Source organism: Syngnathoides biaculeatus, chromosome 15 (assembly GCF_019802595.1).
Source record: "Syngnathoides biaculeatus isolate LvHL_M chromosome 15, ASM1980259v1, whole genome shotgun sequence".
NCBI classification, from domain to species: Eukaryota; Metazoa; Chordata; class Actinopteri; order Syngnathiformes; family Syngnathidae; genus Syngnathoides; species Syngnathoides biaculeatus.
In genome coordinates, this window is record NC_084654.1 from 24,723,708 (window position 1) to 24,748,362 (window position 24,655).

Below are 24,655 nucleotides of genomic sequence, written 5' to 3' on the forward strand. Positions count from 1 at the left end.
TTGAAGAAGTGTCACTCACAATCACCAAATCAATTTTTTAAAAAGCAAGGCATTTAGTCTTTTTATTTCTTTCTTTTGCAAAAACATAGATAGGCAACTGTGCTATTAAGATAACAATAAACAATAATTTTAATTTTCACAATTTGACTTTTTTAAAAACCTGTGACAACACAAATTTGGCTTCATTGTAGTAAAATTCAGTTAAAGAAAAACTGTACATATATAAAAGTATATAATATATGAGAATATGACATTTTTGAGTGGAAATTCAAATGCAAAATTATTCCCCAAAATTAAAATTTTCTCAAATTTTTTCCTTTAAAAAAAATTATATATATTACTAGTAAATTACATTTTGGATCATAACATAACGTATTTCTTGAAAATGTACTTTATTTTGGTTTCTCAAAATTAAAAAATGGTCTCGTAAATTTTCACAATTTGATTTTTTTTTTTTTTAATCAAACAGAAAACAGGAATGCCCCCCTCCAAAATGAAATTACTTTTTGACAAATCAGACTTTAGTACCCTTAAATTTACTTCAAAATGGCATTTCATGCTCCGAAGATTATTCAATTTTTCTGATTAATAAATATATTTAACCACTTTCTTTTTGCTGAAAATTCTCCATGAGTCATTTTCTTTGTGCTTAAACACGCAAAAGTCGCCAGACTCGTCTTCCACTTTTACCAGCAGTCTATTGAAAATGTTCGCTACAACAAAAAAAGTCCATTAAGATGCAGATTACGAGGCACCAGTGTAAATACTAACCGAGGCGGAACGTGACCAAATGCTACTGTTTGCTAACGCTAACACCGCGCGGGTGTGACGCTACTGTGTCTGTTTGGCCGCGGTCGCCGCGCAGGGTTAGGGTGAAGGTCGCACGGGTCCCCGGAGAGCAAACGGTGGGCCTGGTAATCCCCGGGTGGTCCACAGTTGACCGTGACGGCTAGCGGCACGTCTGGATTCGGGAAATAAAAAAAAAAAAAAGTCGGTCGCTAACAATGCTAACAAGATGCGTGTTTGTCAAGCGACTTAGCTGGACGTGCTAGCAAAAATGATAAAGCCAGGATGTCAATAAAGCAAGCAAACATGGTGTTAATTCCGCAAAGAATGACAATGAACATAAATGTTAGCCAAGACATCTGATGTTAGCGTTAGTTTTATTGTAATCTCCCAATTGAAAACTGGAGCGAGTGATGAATAAAACAAAGTACCGAATAATCAGAAGCAATCTTTTGTCCATTGTTGATGTGCTTAGCATGCTAATACTTAGCCTCAAACAATCTTAAAATGATCAAGTATGAACACAAATGTACAAAAACAGGCAATACATATCAATGAGACGAATACTTCTGTTGGGCTTTCATGTTGAGCCCTGCAATGTTAGCATAGCTGTAACATTTTAGCATTAGCTTTATTGTAACGCGACCGTTCAAATGTGCTACGATATGAAATTAATTGAAAAAATAATTCAGTGTTTCAACATGAAACTTTTGCTCATTGTTTGGAGTGAGCCGTTAGCATGCTAACAGTTAGCCTCATGCTGTCTTCAAAATGTGAGAAATATTCTTCATTTAGCTTTGAGCTAACGAGTCAGCGAAGCCCTCTGATGTGAGCATTATAATTATTATCCATAATCAATATTTCAAAACCCGTCTTTGGCCCCGAACGTTCACTCGCAAGGCCTTCGTGTGAGCTTCGCGTTCCTAAACGCAACAATTGTAAGTGCGTGTTTGCCAAGCGTCACAAAGCTCATTCGTCGACAGGGGGGGGTCAACGTTGGAAAGGGGGCGACGGGGTGGGGTCGGTGGTGCGGGGGGGGGGGGGGGGGGGTCGTGACAAATCCTCACTTTATACAAGCAGCGGGAGAGAAGACCCTCGTGGGAAATGATCTCTGCCCGGGCAACGGCAAACACTCAATTACGGGGGGCTTACCAGCGGACCCCCCCCCCTGGGGGACATCAAAGGACGCTGCTGCTGCTTTGGATGGTGGGGGGGGGGGGGGCTTCTCGTCGCTTTTGTTGCGCCGTATTGACTTCATCATCCCCTGCCGGAGTGCTCACCATTCACGTCTTCATTCGCCAGGTCTCGTGTGTACCTAATAAACCGACAAGGCAGAGGAACGCACGGCGAAGACAAATCTAGAATAGATCAGATCTGAAACAGATGTGTAGTAATCTAGTATAAAATAGTTGGACCAATCTCGCAGATAGTGCGTGAAAATAGCTACACAGATCTGGAATACATAGATCGAGAATGGATACCTAGAGCTGAAGTAAATCGATAGGCAGATACAGTCCAGATGCAGTAGATGTAGATCATCTAGAGCAGAGGTGCCAAACTCAAGGCCCGGGGGGCCAGATCCGGCCCGCCACGTGATATCATGTGGCCGGCGAATGTCCTCTTTCCTGATTCTTGTGAAAATCTGGATCAAGATTTCAAATTGTCGTATATCGTAAATGGTAAGGCTCTCTGGAGCATTCGATTTCTAGTCATTAATTGTCCAATTAATTGAATCATGATTCAAGAACAGTACATTTTTGACATGATTTTCAAATATTTAAGACCGGTCTTCATGTTTGAACGGTGCATAATGTTACAGTATCTTATTATAAAAATAAATATACATTTTTAACAGGAAAATTCCAAATGTCCTGCTGTAAGGCGATCCAGTTTCTGACCAATAGGTGGCGGTACAAACACAGTTAAGGCATCTAATAGTTTGTTGTTGTTTTTTTTTTGGGGTGGGGGGGGGATTCCTTTTTTGCTTCACTCGGAGGGTATTTGAGGAGTGATTGACAGCTGGCCGGAGGTCTCCGCGGCCGGCGTTTAGCGGCTAATGAAAACGTAACGCAGACAAAGACGCGCTTAAGTCCCCTCGACAAAGGACGAAGTTCCGCCGTCCCCCGCGCAGCTGCTGGGCCAAAAAACGAGACGGCAGACACGTGAGACGCGAGGCCCGCAACGCAAACACGTCCAGGGGCCGCCGCCGACAGCTGTCGGCAGCGCCGAGATGGCCATCTCGCAAAGCCGGCGGGCGACCCTCAGCAACGGCGCCGCGGTCTCGGTCTCGCTCTCGCTCTCGCTACGACGGCGTCCGATTCCGATATCGTCAGACCGTAGGCTACGACGTCGCTATGGCGAGATGAAATGGCCATGTTGCAGGTCACGGCCTTCAAAATTAGATATCGAGGCGTAGCGTAAGCTATGACATCCATCCGGTTGGATGAAATATCATAATTGTAAATATGAATATTATCCAAGCCGCTTATCCTCACAAGGGTTGCGGGAAAGCCGGAGCCTATCCCAGCTAGCTTCGGGCAAAAGGCGGACTACACCCTGAAGGGGGCGTCAGTCAGTCAGTCACGGGGCAGATATCGACACCATCGCTGAACGGGGAATCGATCCCACGCCGACCGCATCATCAGTGACTAAATATGAATATGGTAGGCTGTAATATCCATCCAAAATGATGAGAAACGTTGCGGTATTGACGTGACTTGATCACATTTCGAAATGGGAAGTGATCATACGTCCAATAAAAATCTCGCGTTTTCGACTCTCGGTCCGCTTGCGTAAAGGTCGACGGGAATTCAACTTGTTTTTTGAACGCAGCAGGTGATTACCGCTCGGCTCGTGGCGCTCGCTTTATCTCCTCGGCCTCGATAACACGCCGCCGCGCACGCAAAGGCAATAAAAAAAAAAAAAGTCCCGCAGCACTCGCTCCTCATCACAAGCCCAATTATTGACATTTAATTGGCTGCTGGCAGCCTTTTTTTTTTTTTTTTATCACATGCCACAAAAATGGCGCTTTTGATGTGCACCGTTGATTTTCTCACTTTTTTTTTTTTTTTCGAGTGGGGGGTGAGTGAGGCAATCATTTCCTGTAGAAATTGCTTTAAAAAGGTTCCCGTGACCAAAAAAAAAAAATAATAAAATTAAATAAAAAAAAAAAAAACCAAACAAAACAAGAAATGGCACCTGTTCTGTATGCGCTTTATGATCCCGGCGGGATACTCGATCTCGTGGCCGCAGCCTAAATATTTACACACGACGCCCAGTCAGACCAAATAAGACCAGTAAGACCAGTAAGACAGCTGCTCGCTCCATCTGAGCCATTCAAGATGATGAGATATACTTTGACGTTGCCGTCACGCTGGAAGGAGGATCAGCGCCGGCTTGGCTCAAAATCAAGCAGGAAGAGGCTTCTTGAGAGTTTTTTCACCGATCAAATTTCAAGTCGCTCAGTAAAATTTTAATGAACAAGTTAAAAAAAAAAGAAATCACAGTGAATAATGCTGCGATTGGCCGCCATCCAGTTGAGGGCGTACCCGCCTCCTGGCCGATCATAGCCGGGAGTCCCTTGTGAGGATAAGCGGCTCAGGAAATGGATGGATGATGTTGCAGTAGCATTTGTTGGGTACCCTTCAGTTGTTTTTAATTTTCAAGTAAAAATAAATAAATAAACCATTTACATTTATTTTGTTTTCAACAATTTGTGTTTTACTTTAATGTCAAATTAATTGAATCGTGATTCAAGTCCAGTACATTTTTGACATGATTTTCAAATATTTAAGACCGGTGTTCATGTTTGAGCTGTGCATAATGTTACAGTATCTCACGATAAAAGTTAATCTATATTTTTAACAGGAAGTTTCGATATCATTCACGATACGGTGTAGTGATACAACTCGTACTTTTCATACATCAATTATTGTGAAGAAAGACATTTTTTTTGTCCTTTCTTTCTGATGCTCACGATGATTTGAAACTGTCAAACTGGCGCAGTGTTGCAGTGGAATTTCTTTTTTTCAGTGGCAGGTATTGTCAGCCTTCACCAGTACCCGATACCTTGAAAGAAGGCCGCTATGGATTCCAACTTTTCCGAAATAATAACTAATAACTATTATGACAGTGTATTTGGTCCCAAGCTATTTTGTTTATCAGATGGAATTTGGGATGAACCATTCGAGAAGAAAAACCTTTTGCGTGACTTCAGTGTAAACAAGGTGCGCGCGTGCGTGTTTTTAATTTTTTCGATTATTATTATTACTTTTTTTTTTTTTTTTTTGCGACGCAGCTGTCTCGGGACGTCACGAGGACGGGAGCGTTCCATTACGAGCGTCGGGGGTGAGAAAGTGAGCCCCGATTAGCTTTCTAATGAGCCACTTTAAAGTCTAAGTGGGCCATTTGCACTCTGCGCTTCTTTGGCTGCGCGCGTGTGCGCCGGCGGCGGCGGCGGCGCTGACGTAACAGCTGCGGATCTGCGCGGATGATTGACGGCCGGCCGCCCAGAATAGAAGCCGAACCGGGCCCAGGCCGTCGGAATCGCCGCTCGGACGGGATGAAGTTGCCAATCAGGCAGTTTGTCATGGGAGAGACTTCGGGCGGCGCTTGCGGGCGCTCTCGGGACTTCTTCAGTCCACTCAAGTCTAAAGCGCACCACGCAGTCGACGCCGACTGACAAGTCCAATGGCACCGCACCAGAAACCCCCCAGGAACTTTAGCCCAAACTCACAATTGCCGCCATTGTCAAACCTACAGCCCGTGGACCAGAATTGGCCCATCAGCCACTCCAATCCGGCCCACTGCAAATAGCATAAAACACGTTCACTGCAATTTTTCAGCGAAAGTAACTTTGTCCACTGGAGGGCGCGCTACTAATCTTTAAATGATATTGTCAAATCGGCTGCTACTCACGATTTGACGCTTGATATTAATCATGCAAAGAAACTTCTTCTAAAATGCAGCGCCATATACGCTGCCAAAGTGCGTGGAGAATTGCGTCGTCTTTCCTAAAAGTTCGCATTTCAGTTTGTATCATGCAACGAGCCAATATAGGATATTAATATTTACGGACGGATGCAGAAATGTATGTAAATTCAAATGGACTTGTCAAGCCGAACAAGTTCTTTTATCAACCCTAGATCGACTCTCACGGATGTTGGATGTGTTCGAATGAAAAAAAAAAAAAAAACTGCTTCAGAATAAAGTCAATTTTTTGTGTGTGAAGAAATTTCAGATCACTGATATGATTTGCAACAAGAGGATGATAAAGAAATGATTATGATTATTTTCACATAAGAGTGTGTCCGTCCGTCTCTGCATGTTTGCGGTTTGGCATTCATGATGTCACCTATTTGCGGATGTTGTGGGGGGGGGGGTTTCCGCCGTGGGTGGCCCACGAAAACGGAAACGCCCTCTAATTGCGAGTTTGGTGCTCGCTTATTCAAGATTTTCATTTTTTTACTCCGATTAAAAATTAGCGTCTCCTCTCCGCACGTGAACTGGCAGCTCTGGTCTGGCTCGTGCGAGCGGCGCCGGCGCAAGCCAACCACAAACGGCGAAGGGCGAGCAGCTGAACGACGAGTACCGGGAAATTTGCTATCAGATCCGTTCAGCACTGCCGTCGCAACCGCAAAAAAATCTATTCAACCGTTTATTAAACGGAACGGTGGGCTCAGCTGGAAAGCGTTGGCCTCGCAGTTCTGAGGACCCGGGTTCGATCCCGGACCCACCTGTGTGGAGTTTGCATGTTCACCCGTGCCTGTCGGGGTTTCCTCCCACGTCCCAAAAACGTGCAACATTAATCGGACACGCTAAATTGCCCCTAGGTGTGATTTGGTTGCTTTTCCTCCATGTGCCCTGCGATTGGCCGGCAACCAGTTCAGGATGTGCCCCGCCTCCTGCCCGTTGGCAGCTGGGATAGGCTCCGGCGCTCCCCCCGCGACCCTCGTAAGGATAAGCGGCTATGAAAATGGATGGATGGATAATGAGGGGGTGCTATTGCAATTCCCCTGCGAGTCCATCGGAGGGCGCAGCAGGCCCAGTGCTCAATTCGGCAGAGGTAGTGACGTCATCTCTCGGTGCCGAGAGAAAGCAAGGCAGTGAGCTGGCCCTTTAAAAGCTGCAGGCACAAAATTCACTTCACAAGATATGAAATACATCACTGTGCACATAAACAATAACAAATATTCACACCTTTGGACAAATACATTTTCAATGAAAGCAAGCTAACATGCACGCTTTTGGAACGTGTCCGGGCGGCTTGAAGTGAGATCCGAACGCGGAACGTCACGACTGTGAAGCGGACGCGTTAACCGCTTTACTCGCCGCGCTGCCTTTCAATTTAAAAAAAAAAAAAAAAAAAAAAATCCATCAAAGTCGAAACTGCTGCAATTATCCTTGCAAGGTGGCCGCGTGATTTCATTTCAGACCAGAAAAGGTCAGTATTTATTTATTATTATTTTTTTTTTTTTTGGGGGGGGGGGAATCTCGTTAACTGCTGCAGCATTTCCTCATCTGGCTGAGAAATTCATTTTATTTCATTTATGTCCGAAATTCATTTACCTCCAATTAGCTTCCCGCCGGTCACGTTATGCAGTTTGTTTTCCTTGCGGCTGGATGATGTCATGGCGACGGCGTTCCAGACTTGGCACTGGAATGACAAAAAACTGAAAACAAACAAACAAACAAACTTTGAACTTTCTACTGACAAACGATGCAACGCGCCATAGACGGGCTAACAAACAGCATCAACAGTCACAAGTCTTATTACTCTTTCAGGAAGGAGTCTGTGAAATAATACAGTGGAGCAAGACATGTAGACAGACAATATCAAGGATGTCCTCTTTAGTCTGTTGTGAAAAATTCTCCTTGTGTTTGTAATATTATACACCCCCCCCCCCCAAGTTGACCCCAAGGTGCGGAAGCAAGAAGGAGCAGTACAATGTCCATTTGAGTGAAGTCAAAAAATTGACTTGTAGTTCATGATGTCATTGTTGTGTGTATTTTTAAGTACAATGTACAATTTTCCCACCCGCTTATCCTCAAAAGGAGCGCTACAACATATCCCAGCTATCTTCGGGCAGAGGGTGGGCCACATACAGAAGTAAGATAGTACTGCATGATACTTTCTTGATAAGAAAACAACAAAAATGGCGAAAATCGTTGCCTTGACTGCGTCTTCACCTAAGCGGAACATCTCAAGTGCTTCTGTCCAAATAGCCGGCATGAATATCGCCAAGCCCCGCCCCTTTCCTGTCGACGCAAGTGACAGGTCAAGCTACGCTGGAAGTTCGTCAAGGCGGCGCCTGCTGAGGGTGTCGTTGAAAAGCAATAGGTTCTCCGGTTTTGACGGATGAGGTTCTTGCTTTCACAATTGATACATTTCTCGTGCTTGTGTTTAATCCTCACAGTTTTTGTCAACATGAGCCCAAACAACTGCAAGAAAGATGTTCCGAAATTATTTTTGATCTCAGGCGACTGCACAATTTAAACATAGCGTGTACCACTGTTTTTCTTTTAATCGCGTGAACACGTTTGGGGCTCGATCGCCTGCCCTCCAAAATGCCTGTGCGCGTGCCTGGTGATGATAATGATGATGATGATGATGATGATGTACCCAGTGAAGAGTCCTGAGCGTGCTGCTGCTGCTGCTGCAGGACCCGGAAGTAGAGCATCAGCGCGGCCGGAGGATGATGATGAGGAAGAAGAAGATGATGGTGATGATGATGATGACGAGGGCGGACGGAGCAGGCGTGACGTCGCCGCTGGCGGAGAGGCCCACTCCGCGGCCGGCCGGGCGGCAGGCAAGCGGCAGACCCCGACGAAGAACCAGAAGCAGAATTAGACGAAAACGAAAACGAAAAGCAGGCGAGCGGCGGATGTGAAGCGGCCGGCGGAAGACGAGAAGGTTGGGCCGGGGAGGGTGGACGACGACGACGAGGAGGAGGAGGAGGGCGACAAGCCAGACCCCCCTCCCCTCCCCCTCAAGGAGGCTGCGCACACCGGCAGCCGGTCGGGTCGGATCGGGTCGGGTCGGGTCGGGGCGGGGCGGGGCGGGGGGGGGGGGCGGAGATGGAGCAGCCGTGGGTGCCCACGCACGTCCAGGTGACCGTGCTCCGAGGCAGGGGTCTGCGGGGCAAGGGCAAGCAGGGCACCAGCGACGCGTACGTCGTCATCCAGCTGGCCAAGGAGAAGTACTCGACGTGCGTGGCGGAGAAGACCACGCAGCCCGAGTGGCGCGAGGAGTGCTGCTTCGAGCTGCAGCCCGGCGTCCTGGAGACGGCGACTGCGACGGACGCCGGGCCCGAGCTCGAGCTCGTCCTGACCGTCATGCACCGCGCGCACATCGGCCTCGACGTGTTCCTGGGACAGGCGCTCATCCACTTGCGGAACGTCTTCCACGAGAGCCGCGGAGTGAAAAACCAGTACGTACGATCGCTTCTTTTTCTCCCGCGCTCCGTGAACGCACCACGGATTTCCTCCTCCACGTTGGTGGATGTTTACACACTTTGCTGCTGCATCGTCACACCCTGAGCCCCCCCCCGCCCCCCCCCCCACACACACACACGCACGCACGCACGTTCCTTACCTCCTCGAATCTTCCAGAACGTACACGCATCCGTTTTTGTGACGTCACTGGTCAAAAAGATGCAGGATTACGCCTGTTTGCCCTGTCCCAATTCCAGGGATTATCTAACAGTTTTTGCTGGTCCCTCTGGTTGGGTTTTGTTTGCTTGTTCGCACAATGTTTTGGAGACACCAAGTATTGAAAAAAAAGCTTTGCAGACGTTCCGGCCACGTCGAGTCCTTTCAGGGTTTTTACATGTCCCATCACGGCAATCAAATGTATCCTCTGTCTTCATTTAAGGGATGTCGGGTACCGCTATTTCCGATGACGTAACCACAGTCCCAGGATTCCCTTGTCTGCCATCTTGTGTGTCGTCACTACCGGTAATGAGAAACCCGTCTGTATGTCCGCCATCTTGTGTGTCACAACTGGTCAATTGCAGTCTATTCACTCTTCAGTACATCTCAGTAATAGTAGCACGAGTAACTTGGATGCCGTAAAGTTCATTGTTGCTGAGGCACACAATGATTCGCAGCCGCCACAGTCTAGCGCCAACTAATGGCGAGGAGGACTTATTGGGTGTCTAATTTGTTTTGTTTTCTCAAGTATCGGTGGTTGCTAGCAGCAACCTTCACAGGCATCCGATACTTTGGCCCAACTCCGATGTCGGGTATCTGTACTCGCACATCACTATATAATATCGTCGCGAAAACATCGTTTGAGCGTTACATCAAAGAAGTCAGGGAAAGAAGTAACCGTTTAGCAGGGGTCAACACCCGAGGCCATTTTGTTTTTGGCTGTCATGTAATGAAAATCAAAATACGCGACTTCCTTCCCAATTCCGTGCAGTGGCCAGTAAATTGATGTGTTTTTCGTTACCATTTGAATCCTTTTCAACCCCGAAGGAAACAAAACGTCCGACTTCCTGTTCAATTTGGGTCATGGTTGCTTGAGGGTTTTTTTTTTTTTTTCATGTGCTTCCTGTCACGACAGAGCTGCAGGCCAAATTTCTCCTTGGTCGGTGAGATTGGTGGACGAAGTCAAAGTTTTTGTTCGAATTCACAGAAAGTTGATCAAACGGTTATGTTTGCAGCAAAAATGTAATTTTGCTTTCAATCAAGTGAGTCAAATTATGTATTCCTTCACAATGTTGTTTGACTTCTTGTCTCCATTCTGGTTGACTCCGATTTGTCCCTTCACAATATTTAGCGGATTAAACGGACGCGGTAGCTGAACAATGCTGCGTGCGGTCACATTTACGTTTCGGCGGACTCACGCGGTCACTCCACAGTGTTTTCCCGCGGCCGTCTTTACATTCTAGTAGACGCTGACAATCTTTTGAGCGTCCATGTTTACATTTCGGCAGACTCTGACTTGCGGTTGCTTGACAATGTTGTCTGAAGTACGGCTCGGCGAAGTCAACGTCAGTAATAGGTTGATGCAAAACGTCTTCCTCCAAGTTCTGCCGGGCCCCCTCCACAAAAAAAAAAAAAAAAAAGCTCCACCCGGAACTATGTTCACAATCTTGTGGGTTTTCTTTTTCTTTCTCTGTGCGGAGCGGACTACGACTTTTTGGTCGCCCCACAACGTCGTCTGCATCAGTGTTTTACGTTCCAGTGGTCACTCCACAACGTGGTGCGAAGTCGACTCTGCACGGCTTTTGGTCCGGACTCCGCCTTTGGTCTTGCCACAGTGTCGTGTGCATCTCTGCTTTCATTTCTAGAAAGACGTGGTCACTCCGCCGCGTCACGTTCGTCTATTTTTAAATTCCAGTCGACTCTGACACAGTTTATCAGTTGATCAGCTCGGAGAGGGATGTAGCACGGGGACGCGGAGGGGCTTTTGACTTCCTGTTTTTCAAGATGGGGAAGCAGACGCGGCGTCGCGCTCCGCAGGTCCTGGAACGTTTATTTTAAAAAACAGACCACAAAAGGCTCGCAGAAGACGCCTCCAGCATGTTAGGCTAACTTGCGTGCTCGTGCGTGGGCAAAGTTGATGCAGCCATTTGCAACTCTTCCCCCGTATGTGCTGCACACTCTTTTTGGTTTGGGGGGGGTCCACGTTCGCTGGTGCAATTCTACAAAAAGGCAGCATTTCTGTCATCTTTGTGCTCAGAATACAAACAATAAATCTATGAATTGTGCTTTTGATCTGAAGCGAAAACTGGTACGAGCAAGTCTAGTTGGTCTCTGTAGCTAATTGCTAAACATTAGCTTTAGCGCCTAGTTAATGGAGTTGATGCAGTTCTGCACATGTCGGAGAGGGTTTCAAACGTTTGTCCGATGTCAAATTAAATCAACAAGGTGACATTTCTGCTATCGTTGCATACCGATGCTCATGCTAAAACAATAATAACCAAATAATACTTTTTCGTAAAAAGCTAAGTCGCGGTGTGCTAACCTTAAACCAAATGTTATAGCCAGGTGAAGATTCCGCTTACGTCTGTTAGTGTTTCCCCACATTCAAACCTAGCAATTATTAATCAAACTTCAACATGAATCATATTTCGAACTGTATTTTCGTCACCATTGAAGACATTTTTCCTACTTGTAACTGAGCTTCCCGGCCATTTTGATAGCTCGACATAACTAGCAAGGAAAGCTTGCAAGTTTTTCTTGGCAGCTGTTAGCCAATGTTGAAGATGTTAAATATTAGCCTCCAGTGTCAAGTCAACGTTGACGTTTGTTTGTGTTCACTTGGTGCATTTAAGTCCCGTAACTGTTGCTAGTGAGCATTACAAACTGTTGCCTGCCGTCAAAATAGATGAGGTCGAGGGAAAGGTTTTGCCACATGTGTACGCTAATGCAAACGCTAGTGCCTCTTCTTCTTCTTTTCCTTTCGGCTTGTCCCGTTAGGGGTCGCCACAGCGTGTCATCTTTTGCCATCTTAGCCTATCTCCTGCATCTTCCTCTCGAACCCCAACTGCCCTCATGTCTTCCCTCACCACATCCATAAACCTTCTCTTTGGTCTTCCTCTCGCCCTTTTGCCTGGGAGCTCCATCCTCAGCATCCTTCTACCAATATACTCACTCTCTCGCTCTGAACATGTCCAAACCATCGAAGTCTGCTCTCTCGAATCTTGTCTCCAAAACATCCAGCTTTGGCTGTCCCTCTAATGAGCTCATTTCTAATCCTATCCAACCTGGTCACTCCGAGCGAGAACCTCAACATCTTCATTTCTGCCACCTCCAGTTCAGCTTCTTGTTGTTTCTTCAGTGCCACCGTCTCTAATCCGTACATCATGGCCGGCCTCACCACTGTTTTGTAAACTTTGCCCTTCATCCTAGCAGACACTCTTCTGTCACATGCCTCTCACTTCTCTTTTATGAAACACTAAACATGCTAACTTAAACTAAAGTATGCTATACGCTAAGTGAAGGTGATTAAGAGTAACTTGTAACGTGTGCGCGCTCGATAGTCGCCGCTAAATGCTAACTCACGAAGCTTTACCTTCCTCCTGTTCGCATTTGCTAGCATCCACACCTGCTCATGTCAATTTTACCATCACACTTCAAACTAATGAACGCCTTTTGTCATTTCTTTTACATTTTACTGATCTTTTCTGCCTTTGTGAGCAGGGAACGCAAAATTCACACTGAGGCGTAACCATCGCTGTTTGGGTGGAGCGCGTCTCAATTTGAAAGCAGAACGCTCGACATTAGCTCTGATTTGCTTGCTTGGCACATCGTTTACATGAAGCGCAGGGCAACGATTTTTGTTTTCTCAAACAGACTTCACGATAATTCCAAACGCTTCCTGGAAGGAGAGAAACGAGTCTCGAGTCGGCCGCTGGGTTTAGGAATGTGAACTCCACCTGGGCTCGGAGGAGTAAAGCCAGATTCTATTGTTGGACGGGAAACTCGAATCCACGCCTCGCACAGAAACAGAAACGGTCCGAGCTGAAGAACTCCTCAAACCAAAGGGGGGGAAGAATCGCATTATCGTTGCTTTTTACGCCTCCCTTGAGGCTCACTGATTTACTGTTTTATGGTTTACGCCCTTGACTTTACCAAATAAATGTTAGGGTGGAGTAAAGGTTAAGATTAAGGCAACACCTCGGAAAATAATTAGCTTGATGACCAACATTCAAAAACAGGAGCCTAACAATTAACCAACACTACGTTCATCTGAAAAGAGCCAGAGGTTTTAGCCTGAAAGGGTATATTCCATTTAATTGTAAGCTCAAAGCACCGTAACATTATGTCCACTTTGAACGCTTGAATAATAAAATAGCAAATTAAAAAAAAAAAAAAAAAATGTATGTAAATTTGCTTCAATCCAGTACATCTGCGTTTGGCTAAATGGGGGGGAAAAGGACTTTTTCCCAGACCAAAGCAACCACGGGAGCTTTAAACTTCTACCATCTTTTTTTTTTTTTTTTTAAACACAAAAAGTCACCACAGAGCCACCAAAGATGACAATATCTGATTTTTTGGCTCCGTTCGGGTCACATTTGTATGTTTGGATGAAGACAAGCGAAATGAAGAAAACATCATTTAGCATGTTCGTCTTGTGCTCGTTAGCGTAGCATACACGGGACGTCAGCTATCCCGTTTTCCGCCACGTCGCGTGATGTTTTCCCACATACTGGTTTAAAACATATCGCGCAAAAATGTTAAAGAATTAAAAATCTTCAATAAAGAAATGCATCACACTTTAACGTTAAATACAACTGAACTCTAAATGTTAACGGTAGTGGAGTTAAAAAAGCCACAATGACATTGCAGTATTTGATCATTCAATTTAGCACGAGTGATACTAGTACTGCACTTCACCACGACTTGGAGGTTGTAGGTTAGAGTAAAAGGGGGGGGGTGGTAATCATGAATAATCAGGCTTTAAAATGTAATTGAAATGAATGTAAAAACTGTTAAAAAATGCCTATTAAATGGGGTTTGGGTTGGCAATGTGTTTGGACCCAGGAAAGTTGGGAAATGTTTGGGTTGGTGCGATTGGTCGGTCCAGGGTCCGGGGCGACAGCAGGAGTGTGCCGGGGTGCTTAGCGCTAAGGTTGGTGGTGTTTCCTCCCAGGTGTGGCGTCGCTTGTCGCCGTGTGTCAATCTAACGCGTCGACATTCCAATTAGCGTGAGAGAGACTCCACCTGAGCGCACATCCTTGTTTTCTTTGGCACTCTTCACTCGGCGTTCGCGTCTGCCCGCCGATCAAACGGAGGCAAAGATTACGGCCGCGTAACGACCCCGACCGGTAGGTTTTATCGCTTCTCTCGCTCGTGTCTTGGGACTGAAAATGTGACTTATTTTGTCCAGATGTGGCGCAAAGAGAACATGTCGTGTCATCATCGGTGATGTCAACAATGAGGATAAGACACGCTAACGCGACAGTTGAGGAATGTTGTATTTAAAGCTACGTGGTAGCACGCTAACGTAGAATTGTAAACACTCGGCATTTAAGTGGCTAGCGTATGTCTGCACAATTTCCAAAATGGTTTGAAAAGCATTATCCGACGGATCCCTTAACAAGAATTACAATTATCCAATTATCATTTTCTTGTGACAGATATTAAGGAAGTTTTTGCAGTTTCTGGCCAACAAAGACAGTAGCGGTTCGGGTTTTAGGTGTGACCTGTTTTTTGTTCAGTTTGACTTTCAGTATCAGCGGAAAGCTTACAAAACAGAAAATCTGCAGGTGATGATGTGCTTTGATTTGGCACTCAAATACGCAAGAATAAATTAAAATACATGGGAAAAAAATAATTGTCACACAATTGTAAAATTCAAGAAATTAGCATTGAAGGCAAGGGAAAAATAGAAGCCGTCATGGTGGGTCAGAAAGCGACCCGGCCGGCGACGGGTTCGAAAATGCCCTCAATGTTGTTACACAACTATTTTATATTTTTCATTAAAATTTTTGGCCATTTTAATAGTATTCCAGTGATAGCAGAAGAAGCTCACTCTTCCTACATCAAGAAGAAGGAGACTATTTTATTTTAAGATGTATTTTGTTTGTTTCTTGTCTTTTTTTTTTTTTTTACCCATTATCTATTATGAAAATATTTTGCTAAAATATGATGGGGAAAATCAACATGAATAGCGTGTTAAAACCTGCTGGTTACTTTTTTTTTCTTTTGCTGACGCTAATCGTCTGCTTTCGCATATTTCAAATTAGCCACTTCTCAAAAGTCAGTTTGTCGCGCACAACGCGCTATCACGGCCGTTTATATTCACTTTCATATTTGTTTTTGTTTTAATTGTTGACGTGATCCTACAACTGATAATCTTGATGTAATGTATCTTTATATGAAGATGTAAAAAGATATTAAGGTGAGATGTGACAGAAGCAAGCTAAAGTGACGTCAAAAAAGTCCCAAATTTTCCTTTTGATGGTCTTCGTGCTATAATGAAGGCGGGTAATGATTGCATTTTATTATTTTTTTTTTTTTTACATTTTCCTGTTTACTTTTTTCGATTTCATTTCCATCCTCGACGCGCTACTGGCCGTCGACGTAATCCTCCGGATCACCGACGCGTCTCGTCTTTGTGTCGAGATCTAAATGGAATATAGAGCTGAGCGCGTTGCGACACGATTCTCGCTCGGTGTTGTTGTTCCGCGGTTGAGGTGCGATGCGGTCCGGAAAAAAAAAAAAAACCCAAAACAAAACTGCGAAGAATACAAAACAAGGCCGCAGCTCTCGGTTTCATTTCATTTTTCTTTTTTTTTTTTTGTCCTCATCATTGCAGGCGAGGACTTTTACTCACTCTCATTTTTTCCTTTCCAGTGCGTTGCTCTCCCAAACCGATGCTTGCACCGCAATATTTGTCGTTCTTCATCCGAGCGGACGCGCTTCCTGCTGCGTGCGGTCAAGGTGTGTCAGGAATGCCGGTGTTTTGTTGCGTGCTAGGCCACGCCCCCTATTAAGAACAGCACAAGTGCAGCTGCGGGTTTTGTTTTGTTTTATTTCATCCGACAGAAGCTGAATTTAGCAGCGGCGGCATAATCGCGCGAGTTTCACGTCGTACGCCGCAATTAACACAATTATGACCGTGGACATTTTCGACTGATTAGGCGAAAGTTAGCAGGAAGAGCGAAAAAGGATCACATAGCAGTAATCGTATGCGACGCACATGTGACCGATCGTAACATTTTTTTTTTTTTAACCGACGACTTCACCACAATCCCAGGATTCCCTTTTTCTCCGGCGTCATAATTCTTAGACCAATCGGATAAATAAATGAATGCCTCACCTATCACCTGTGTCCTCTGACCTCCATGACACACAAGATGGCGGCCGTCGCAAGGCGTGACGGGGAACTGGAAACCTATCGATTATATCGAGTCCTTGTTTATTTTTTGGTGGTTTTGGCAATAACATCACATAACAATAATTGTACTACACGTCATTAGATGAATGTCTTGAAGCGTGCGTGTTTTTTATTTTCCCACATTTTTCACCATTGTGGATTATTTGTAGTTGCGGTGTTTATTGCTACTCTGCACGATGGCGCTTATCGTGCACGACAAGGCATAGCAAGAGGACGTCCGCATGTAAATGTGCGCGCCTGAACGTCCCTTGGCGGAAATTCATACAAAAAAAAAATCATTTCAATTTTTGAACTCAGGAGGGAAAGTCCACCAAACTTGTCGGAACTTTTAGGTTACAAGTGTATAAGGAAGAAACAAAGAAGAAGAATATAAGGACGACACAGGTTGATACTGGAAATTACGACCGTCTTACTTCCTTGTTATTCCTGACATGGAATGTAATGAGCTATTATGGGATGCCTTGCTAGACACACGTGCACACTCGGGGCTCTGTTTGGCCGGATTAACGCTACCCACGCTAACAATACACACGTTCTCTTCAGCCTGTGACCCAGTTTAACGTTGCGCTCCGAAAATGACGGGCGGACGGGACACTTGCGTCCATTTATTGGACGGCACCGACAGTCAGACAAATACAAAGTGAAAACACTTGCAAGGAGCGAATGTTAGCGTGGAAAATGCACCGATTTAAAAAAAAAAAAAAAAAAAAAAAAGACTGAAAAGCGTATACACATCTAGCGGTATGTCGATTGGATGAAGGCAGATGGCCGCCATCTTGGTACTCCCAAAACGTGTGGAGGACGGACGGGGTTTACAAGTTGGATTATGCCGGGTTTTTTCCTCAAAGTTTGGCATGTAGCATTAAAACTGGTCGTGTGAGCTCGACAATTTTTTCAGTTCTGGTAACATGAAGGATTTTTAATCTAATTTGGCAAGCCAAAAAAAAAAAACGCGAAGCGCAAAGGAAAGACATAGAACACCGTGACTACCAAGAAACCTTGCATATTACCGAGGGCCCGATTTCCGTGACATGTAAACTTTTCCCCAAATAAGCTGTGAAGCAGCATCATCATCATAACATAGCAAAAACCTAGACATTTTTTGTCATAAAAACCTTAAATCTTAAGTCAATCAGTTAGCTATATTTTTGGAAATAAGGACTCGCAATGGGAAAATACATGCTAAGCGCGTTGTTCATTTGTTGTCTCTGCAACAGAAGATTCAAACTTGTTTCCTCGCATTTGAAAATCTAATTCAATTTGCAGAGTTCTCTATTATGAAATTCATCAAAAATTTCACAATGTTTTTTCTTTGCTTATCCACCGATGAAGTTTGGGAAAATATTTACATGGCTTTTTCGCGAAAAAAAACGTCGGCCTATGAAGGCGAAGCAGAGAGTGAACAACAACAAGAACAAGCGGAAACAAAACTTTGTTCAAGTGAATTAAGTTCATTGGAAAATTAAAAAAAAAAGCCTTTACAAACAAACTTTAACAGTGTCAAAGTAAATCTTTCTAACTTACCTGTGGAATGTTTTCCCACAGCCACCAAACTGGCGATTAACGCACAGGTCGGCATTCTTGTTTCCTCGTACTTGAAAATCTAATTCAATTTGCAGAGTTCTCTATTATGAAATTCATCAAAAATTTCACAGACAATGTTTTTTCTTAGCTTATCCACCGATGAAGTTTGGGAAAATATTTACATGGCTTTTTCACGAAAAACCGTCGGCCTGTGAACGTGAAGCAGAGAGTGAACAGTGAACAACAACAAGCGGAAACAAAACGTTGTTCAAGTGAATGAAGATCATCAGAAAATTAAAAAAAAAAAACTTTACAAACAAACTTTAACAGTGTCAAAGTAAATCTTTCTAACTTACCTGTGGAATGTTTTCTCACAGCCGCCAAAGTGGCGATTAACGCAACACTACAGGTAGTCGTGCTTGTTTTGGGAGTAGCAAGATGGCGGATGGCGACTTCAGCATTGGTGGGCAGTCTTTTTTTTTTTTTTCAGTTTAGTGGGAAAATGGCCAATCAGAGGTGACATGCTCCTGATGTCACTCTCTAGACGCCGCCCTCTTAAAGGCAAACTACACAACCGAAGTACTGTACTCGCGACTTTTGTTTTATTTATTTTGCGGTGTTTTTTTGCTCCACATCTCTTCACGCAACAAATTGAATTCCTGAGCGAAGGCAGCACTGTGTTTTTTTTTTTTTTTTTGTGTGTGTGTGTGTGTGTGTGCGCGCGTCCAGGTGGTACCGACTCAACTCCAAGACAGGCAAGAAGGAGAAGGAGCGAGGCGACATTCAAGTTAGCGTCCAGTTCACGCGCAACAACTTGACGGCTAGCATGTACGACCTGGTCATGAAGGACAAAGGGGGCGTTTCCACCTTCAGCAAACTGAAAGAGCGCATGAGGAGCAAGAGCAGATCCAGCGAAGACGACGCAACCTCGGCCCCCGGGGGCGCCGACCCGCTGTGCCGCGTGCGTCAGCGTTTGCCCAGCGACGGCGGCGGCGAGGAGGACTACGAGGACGACGAGGGCGGAGAAGTCAGGCGCAGCAAGATGAGGACCTTCTTCCTCCGGGGGAAACTGCGAAAGTCGTCGGACACGCGCTCCAGCACGTCGCTGGCCTCCGAGAGCAGCGAGTCGTCGCGGGGGGGCAGCCTCAGCCCCACGGCGGGCATCAGCGTGGTGGTCTCCGACCTCTCCAACTCGCCCAGCAACAGCAGCAACCTGACCGCTGACAGCCCAGGTGAACCCGATCAACGCGGACGCCGCGTCCAGGGAAACTGGGACGTTTCCGCTGTCCCGCTGTGGAAAAGTGTCAAATCCGGCATCACCCGAGTCACGTATTTCAAACTTTCGGCTTTTTATAAAATGCAGCCTTACCCACAAGTGATATGGATTAAGTCTTCTCATTTTCTCAAACGCAGCACCAGAGTTAAGTGAGAAACTTCGCAGTTTTCTCAAATGCAGCATTTTACCCAACTGGGATCGTTGAGCGGATCTTTTTTTTCAGACTTCCCAGTTTTATTGAATGCAGCTTTCCAACTCGAGTGGCCACGTACCCACAAATATTTGAAACTTCCCTGACTGTAACGTTCGACCCAAGTGGGAGGCATCAAACCTCACCTTGCACACTTCAAAGCCGGCAAGTTTATTCCTGATTTCTCGGTCGAATGCTGCATTCAGGAAAACTGGGAAATTGGACAGGTGCCGAAATCCCACTCGAATCTCATCCAGGAATCGAGAAAATTCCGATATTCCATACATCACTTAACTCTTATGGTGCGTCCCAAAAAAAAAATACTGATTTTTGCACCGCTTTGTGTAAAGTAACTAAGTTTAACTGAAGGTAAGAGCTTCATGTAGTCAGTTTTTTTTTTTTAGAAGAAAGAAGTGCTCTTGCCACCATCTTGTGTTTTTTATAGGCAATAACAAACCCGTTTTGGTTGGGTGTCAATCACCCGGCGGGGCTTGGTCTCCATCCCACGCCAATAGCGGCGCTTTAGTCTTTATGAAACTGGCAAGTTTTAAATATCCGACCGGAGCGTGACGGTGCGTCTGATATTCCGCTGCGTCTTATCGTTTCCTCATGACCTTGTCCGACTCGTCTCTTTAGAGAACACGGCAGACGTATCCCCCAAGTTGTCCCCCCTGCGCCGTGACTTCAGCGACGAGATCAACGAAATCACCATTGCCGTGCCTCAGCTCCCCGCGGGTGTCGACGCAACCCGCAAGGCGCAGACCCGGGATCGGGCCTCGGCGGGCCCGGATACGTCTCTGTCCGTGGGGCACCTGCAGAAGACTTTGCCTCTCTCAGTGTCGTTGCAGAACCTCCGCCCGCGGGCCTTTGCCGACCCGCTACACGGCACCGTGGGCGACGGACGGCGCTGGTCTTTCGACAAGGCCGGAGAGGAGGAGAGCGCGGCCATCGCGGCGGCCATGGAGAAAAACTGCCCCGCGCTGGGCCGAGAAGACAAGGACGAGGGAGCCCGGAAAGACCCTGGCGCTGAGGCCAAACGCAAAGGATGGTTCGGGTCCGTGGACTTGCACAGTAAACCCAGGTGAGTTTTCCAATGGCCATTCATTTTTTTCCCGTCATGTCCGCTTCTCAGCTGACTAATTCATGAATGTACTATTGTCTGAAGATCACGACAGGTGGGATTTGATTTGAAGTTGGCTGTAGCAAGCTTTTCTCTGACCAACCACTGGACAGAAAAATGCTGACATCGATGTTCTTTGGACAAATTTGAAACCTGATCTGAATTGAAACAGTTCTATTGCTAGTGGTTTAAGTTACGTGGTCGAGCACTACTGACCCAGTGGGTCCGAGGCAGATTGACACGGCAGCATGCCGAGGTTGGAACATGATTAGACAAAATCTGTCTACATGTTCAGGAAGCGGAGCAACCAAGAGAAACGATACCAAACGAAGAGGCTAAACCTGATGACATGTACAGTAGATAAGCACCGAGTTTAAGGGCAAACCCCTTGGCGAGGCCTTCTGTTCAGTTCAGTGTAAGTCAAATGCACTAATCCGTAGGACGGTGTTCGCTTCCTTCCACAGCCCGGGACCGCCTCCAAAACTAGACCCCACCGCTGAGCCGCCTCTTTCCCCATTGCACCACTCTAATCCCTTCTGTCCCTCGCCGCCCGTGTCACCAGGCAACCCTTTCCTCTTGCGAGACGTTACCTACGATGCCTCACCGCCCCCCCTGCCCTTCCTTTCCAGTTCTCGGCCGCCCATAGAGCAACTCTTTCCAAAGGCGAGTCAGCCGGTCACCCGGATTTGGGACACTCCGACCACCGGAGACCTTGTCGTGAAAATGGCCAGAGTTGCACCAACAACATCCACGGAAGGGAAGATACTTTTAAGCAAAAAGTCTTCCAACCCTTTTACATCTGCCGAGGGAAAGGAACCTGATAGAGAATGGGACGATTCCTTTGAGGAGTTTGCGACCTGCAGGCTGCAAACACCCAAAGACCAAACCTCAGACATCTTATCCAGTGTCCATCAGAGCGAACATGGCAGCGATGGAGGCACTGACCCCCTGAATACCAAAGGTATCGCCAACTACACAGTGAACTGGGGCTACCTGCACTCTCTGGACCCAATACCGGAGGATGAAACCTACGAGTACTGCAACAAAGTCTCTGCTGTCTCCTCGGCTTCATACCCGGCGTCTGAATTGCATAAAGCTAACGGCGCCACAAACATGCCTCCGGGCTTTCCGGATCCTGCTTCTTCGTCAGGTATCGGTAGTTCGGTAGAAGATGATTTCCGCTCCTGTTTCTCTCCGTATTCGGCATCAGATAAGCTCTCAGCATGTTCCTCAGATGAAACCGAGCCGCAGAATTTTGAGAACGGCTTGGAGATCTTGTCCGATACGGGTGTCGGTCCAAAGGGTTCTACTTCTATGGATGAGGTTTTGACTGATGCAGCCCAACAATCTGTGAATCAGAGTGAAGATTCAGATTGGTGGGACTCAGAGGGGTCGCTAGTCTTCACGCCACCGTCATCCGTCTCTACCGGATTGACAATGGGTTTAGAGGCTGCAGACATGCCGACGCCAGAGAACCTGGACCTCCATCAAAAGTCCATCTCCTCTCTGCTGTCTGACGATGAGAATGGAGGGTTACCTCTGGGTCAATCCAGTGGACAACCATCTCTCTATGACTGCACCTCCTCACCAGGAATTGGTCATTCCTCATCTTTTGAGGATCTGGGAATGCAGGAAGGTTGCTGGGAGTCTCCTGTACCCTTCAAGGATTTTGAACCTTGTAACCAGAACACCAATAGTTTTCTCCAAAGCCTCAACGTAACCGCCGACTCACAGAACTACCAAAATTGCCATTCTCTACCACCCTCAGAATCCTCTGGCATATCGGAGCCTGGTGATAGTTTCTACTCTGAGAACTCGACCTTCTCTGGTGAGCTTGGAGAGATTTGGGAAGCTGCTCGTGATTCAGTAAGTCCAGATGGAGCAAACCACCAATCTGACTCGTCTCCGTTGCCAGAAAGCCGAGCGGATACTGATGAATCCGGTTACAGAGCAAGGGACGACATGAGTTCTCGGGTTTCCCCTGCAACAGACTTCTTTCCGGCACCTGCTCAGGACAATCAATTCCCTGTTCACGACGGACAGTTTGTAAAAAAACCTCCACCAAAGCTCCCCAAAATATCTGAGAGTACTAGGAGCTTTCTCCAAAGCCTCAATGGCAACTTGGAGTTCCATCAAAAACAGTGCAGTATATCTGAGCCCTCTGAAACGCTCGCTGAGCCCTCGGAGAAACCTACATTTTTTGGGGAACAAGGAGAGATTTCGGAATCCCCCAGTGTTTCAGAGAGCCTGAAGGGTTCTCCAGATGTTCCAAACAACCAAACTCTCTGGTTGTCTCCACCCGTGGAAACACCAGATATTTTTGATTCAAGTCTCACAGCAGGGGACAACGAACATTCTGAAGTTCTCCCAATGACTCATACAGACCCGGATCAGAGACCTACTGAGAGTGATCATTTCACCACCAGCTTTCTCCAAAGGCTTGAAAGGAACTTGCAGGACCACCAAAACCGTAACGGCTTGTCCAAGCCCACCGTGAGGGTAGAGTCTGAGAAATCCACTTCCCGTGGGGAGGCAGGAGAGGTTCCAGAGCCCACCGGTGCTTCATTGAGCCCTGTGAGTCCTGTGAGTGGACCCAACAACAAAGTAAATTCATTGTGTCTGATGCCAGAGGACAGACCAGTTATATTTGAGCCAGGTTTCACAGATCCCCGTGGAGGCTTCGCAGCAGGTAATGACGGGGGTTCTCTGTACCTCCCTGTAACTCCCACAGACTGTAGTCTGAAGGCGGTCGAGGGCGACCAGTTTGCTGTTCGAGATGACGTCTTTGTGAAAAAACCTTTGCCAGAACTCCCTCAAATATGCCAGAGCACTGGGAGCTTTCTCCAAAGCTTCGACGACAACTTGCAATACTATTACGACGCATCCCTCCCCACTGAGATTGTTGGCGATACCAACTGTGGGGAGATAGGAGGCATTCCAAATACCACCAGTCCTGCAGGGATTCCGGAGGGTTCTCTTGATGACACAACAAAAAATGATGACTTGTTGTTTCTGGTGGCGGAAGACAGATCAGATCCTCATGAGCCAGGTTTCCGAGACACTTGTGAGTCAGGTTTAACGGAAGAGGATAACGGTAGTTCTCAAGATCTCCCTGCACCTCCACCAGACTCATATCCGACGCCAGTCGAAGGAAATCAGTTCAGTGCTTTCGATGACATGTTTGTTGAAAACGCTCCGCCACGACTTCCCAAAATATTCCAGAGAACGAGGAGTGTTCCCTCATTCCCACTATCTCAAAGCCACGGCGGTATAAAGAGGCAGGGCTCCGAGAACTCTACCACCTCCGGGGAGGAAGCCACTAGTGCTTCAGTGAACCATTCCAATAGTGGACCAAACGTCAACAAACACATCACTGATTGGTTGAATCTGGTGATGGAGGATAGACAAGATAAGAGTTTCTCTGAAGGGGGTCACAGGAGCTCGCAAGTTCTCCAGGAAACTTCAACAGAGTCAAAGCCCGGCAAGGTTCTCGATGACATGTCGGTGAATGGCACACCGGCGCAACGCTCCTCTTTGCTCCGGACGCAGTCTGAGAGGAGGGCCGCCAAGGACATGACCCTTCCGCGGTCGTTCTGGAGCAAGTTCCAGACCCTCCAGGCATCGTCCGCACGCCCTGACTCCCCCTCCCTTTCTTTCTCCTCGGCACCTCCGCTAGCCCGTCACAGTATTTGCTTCCCGTCGTTCTTTTCCCCCCTTTCCAATGCTTCGCCGCCGCCTGCCACGCTGAACTCTCAGGAGGCGGAGGAAAGCCGGCATCAGCTCGCCGCCTGTCTGGAGCCCAGGTGAGCTTGCTCGCTCAGGAGGTGGGGGAACTACCTTTTCCCCCCGCTTCCGTCCTATTTTCTGGAATTTTCTGGTCCTTTTCTGGTCTCTCGCCACCCACCC

General features: G+C 46.6%; 1 protein-coding gene and 1 long non-coding RNA gene across 4 annotated transcripts in view; one reads left to right on the forward strand and one right to left on the reverse strand.

Annotated features, from left to right (window-relative positions):
• Nucleotides 1-18,571, reverse strand: LOC133513022 (uncharacterized). Its single transcript, XR_009798366.1, has 10 exons — nucleotides 18,520-18,571; nucleotides 18,346-18,372; nucleotides 18,164-18,242; nucleotides 16,562-16,636; nucleotides 16,076-16,228; nucleotides 9,380-11,435; nucleotides 7,354-7,457; nucleotides 2,268-2,428; nucleotides 1,939-2,101; nucleotides 1-961 (listed from the first exon to the last, which is right to left on the reverse strand). It is a non-coding gene; the product is annotated as an uncharacterized LOC133513022 (long non-coding RNA).
• Nucleotides 8,836-24,655, forward strand: part of rab11fip5a (RAB11 family interacting protein 5a (class I)) — a 22,127-nt gene continuing 6,307 nt past the window's right edge. The window contains exons 1-4 of one of the 3 annotated variants that reach the window (XM_061843244.1): nucleotides 8,836-9,215; nucleotides 18,893-19,395; nucleotides 20,266-20,710; nucleotides 20,795-21,202. In XM_061843244.1, the coding sequence (XP_061699228.1) occupies nucleotides 8,863-9,215; nucleotides 18,893-19,395; nucleotides 20,266-20,710; nucleotides 20,795-20,873 (1,380 nt within the window). In that variant the 5' untranslated portion in view covers nucleotides 8,836-8,862 and the 3' untranslated portion in view covers nucleotides 20,874-21,202. The other 2 variants (XM_061843242.1, XM_061843243.1) reach the window with 2 other exon arrangements.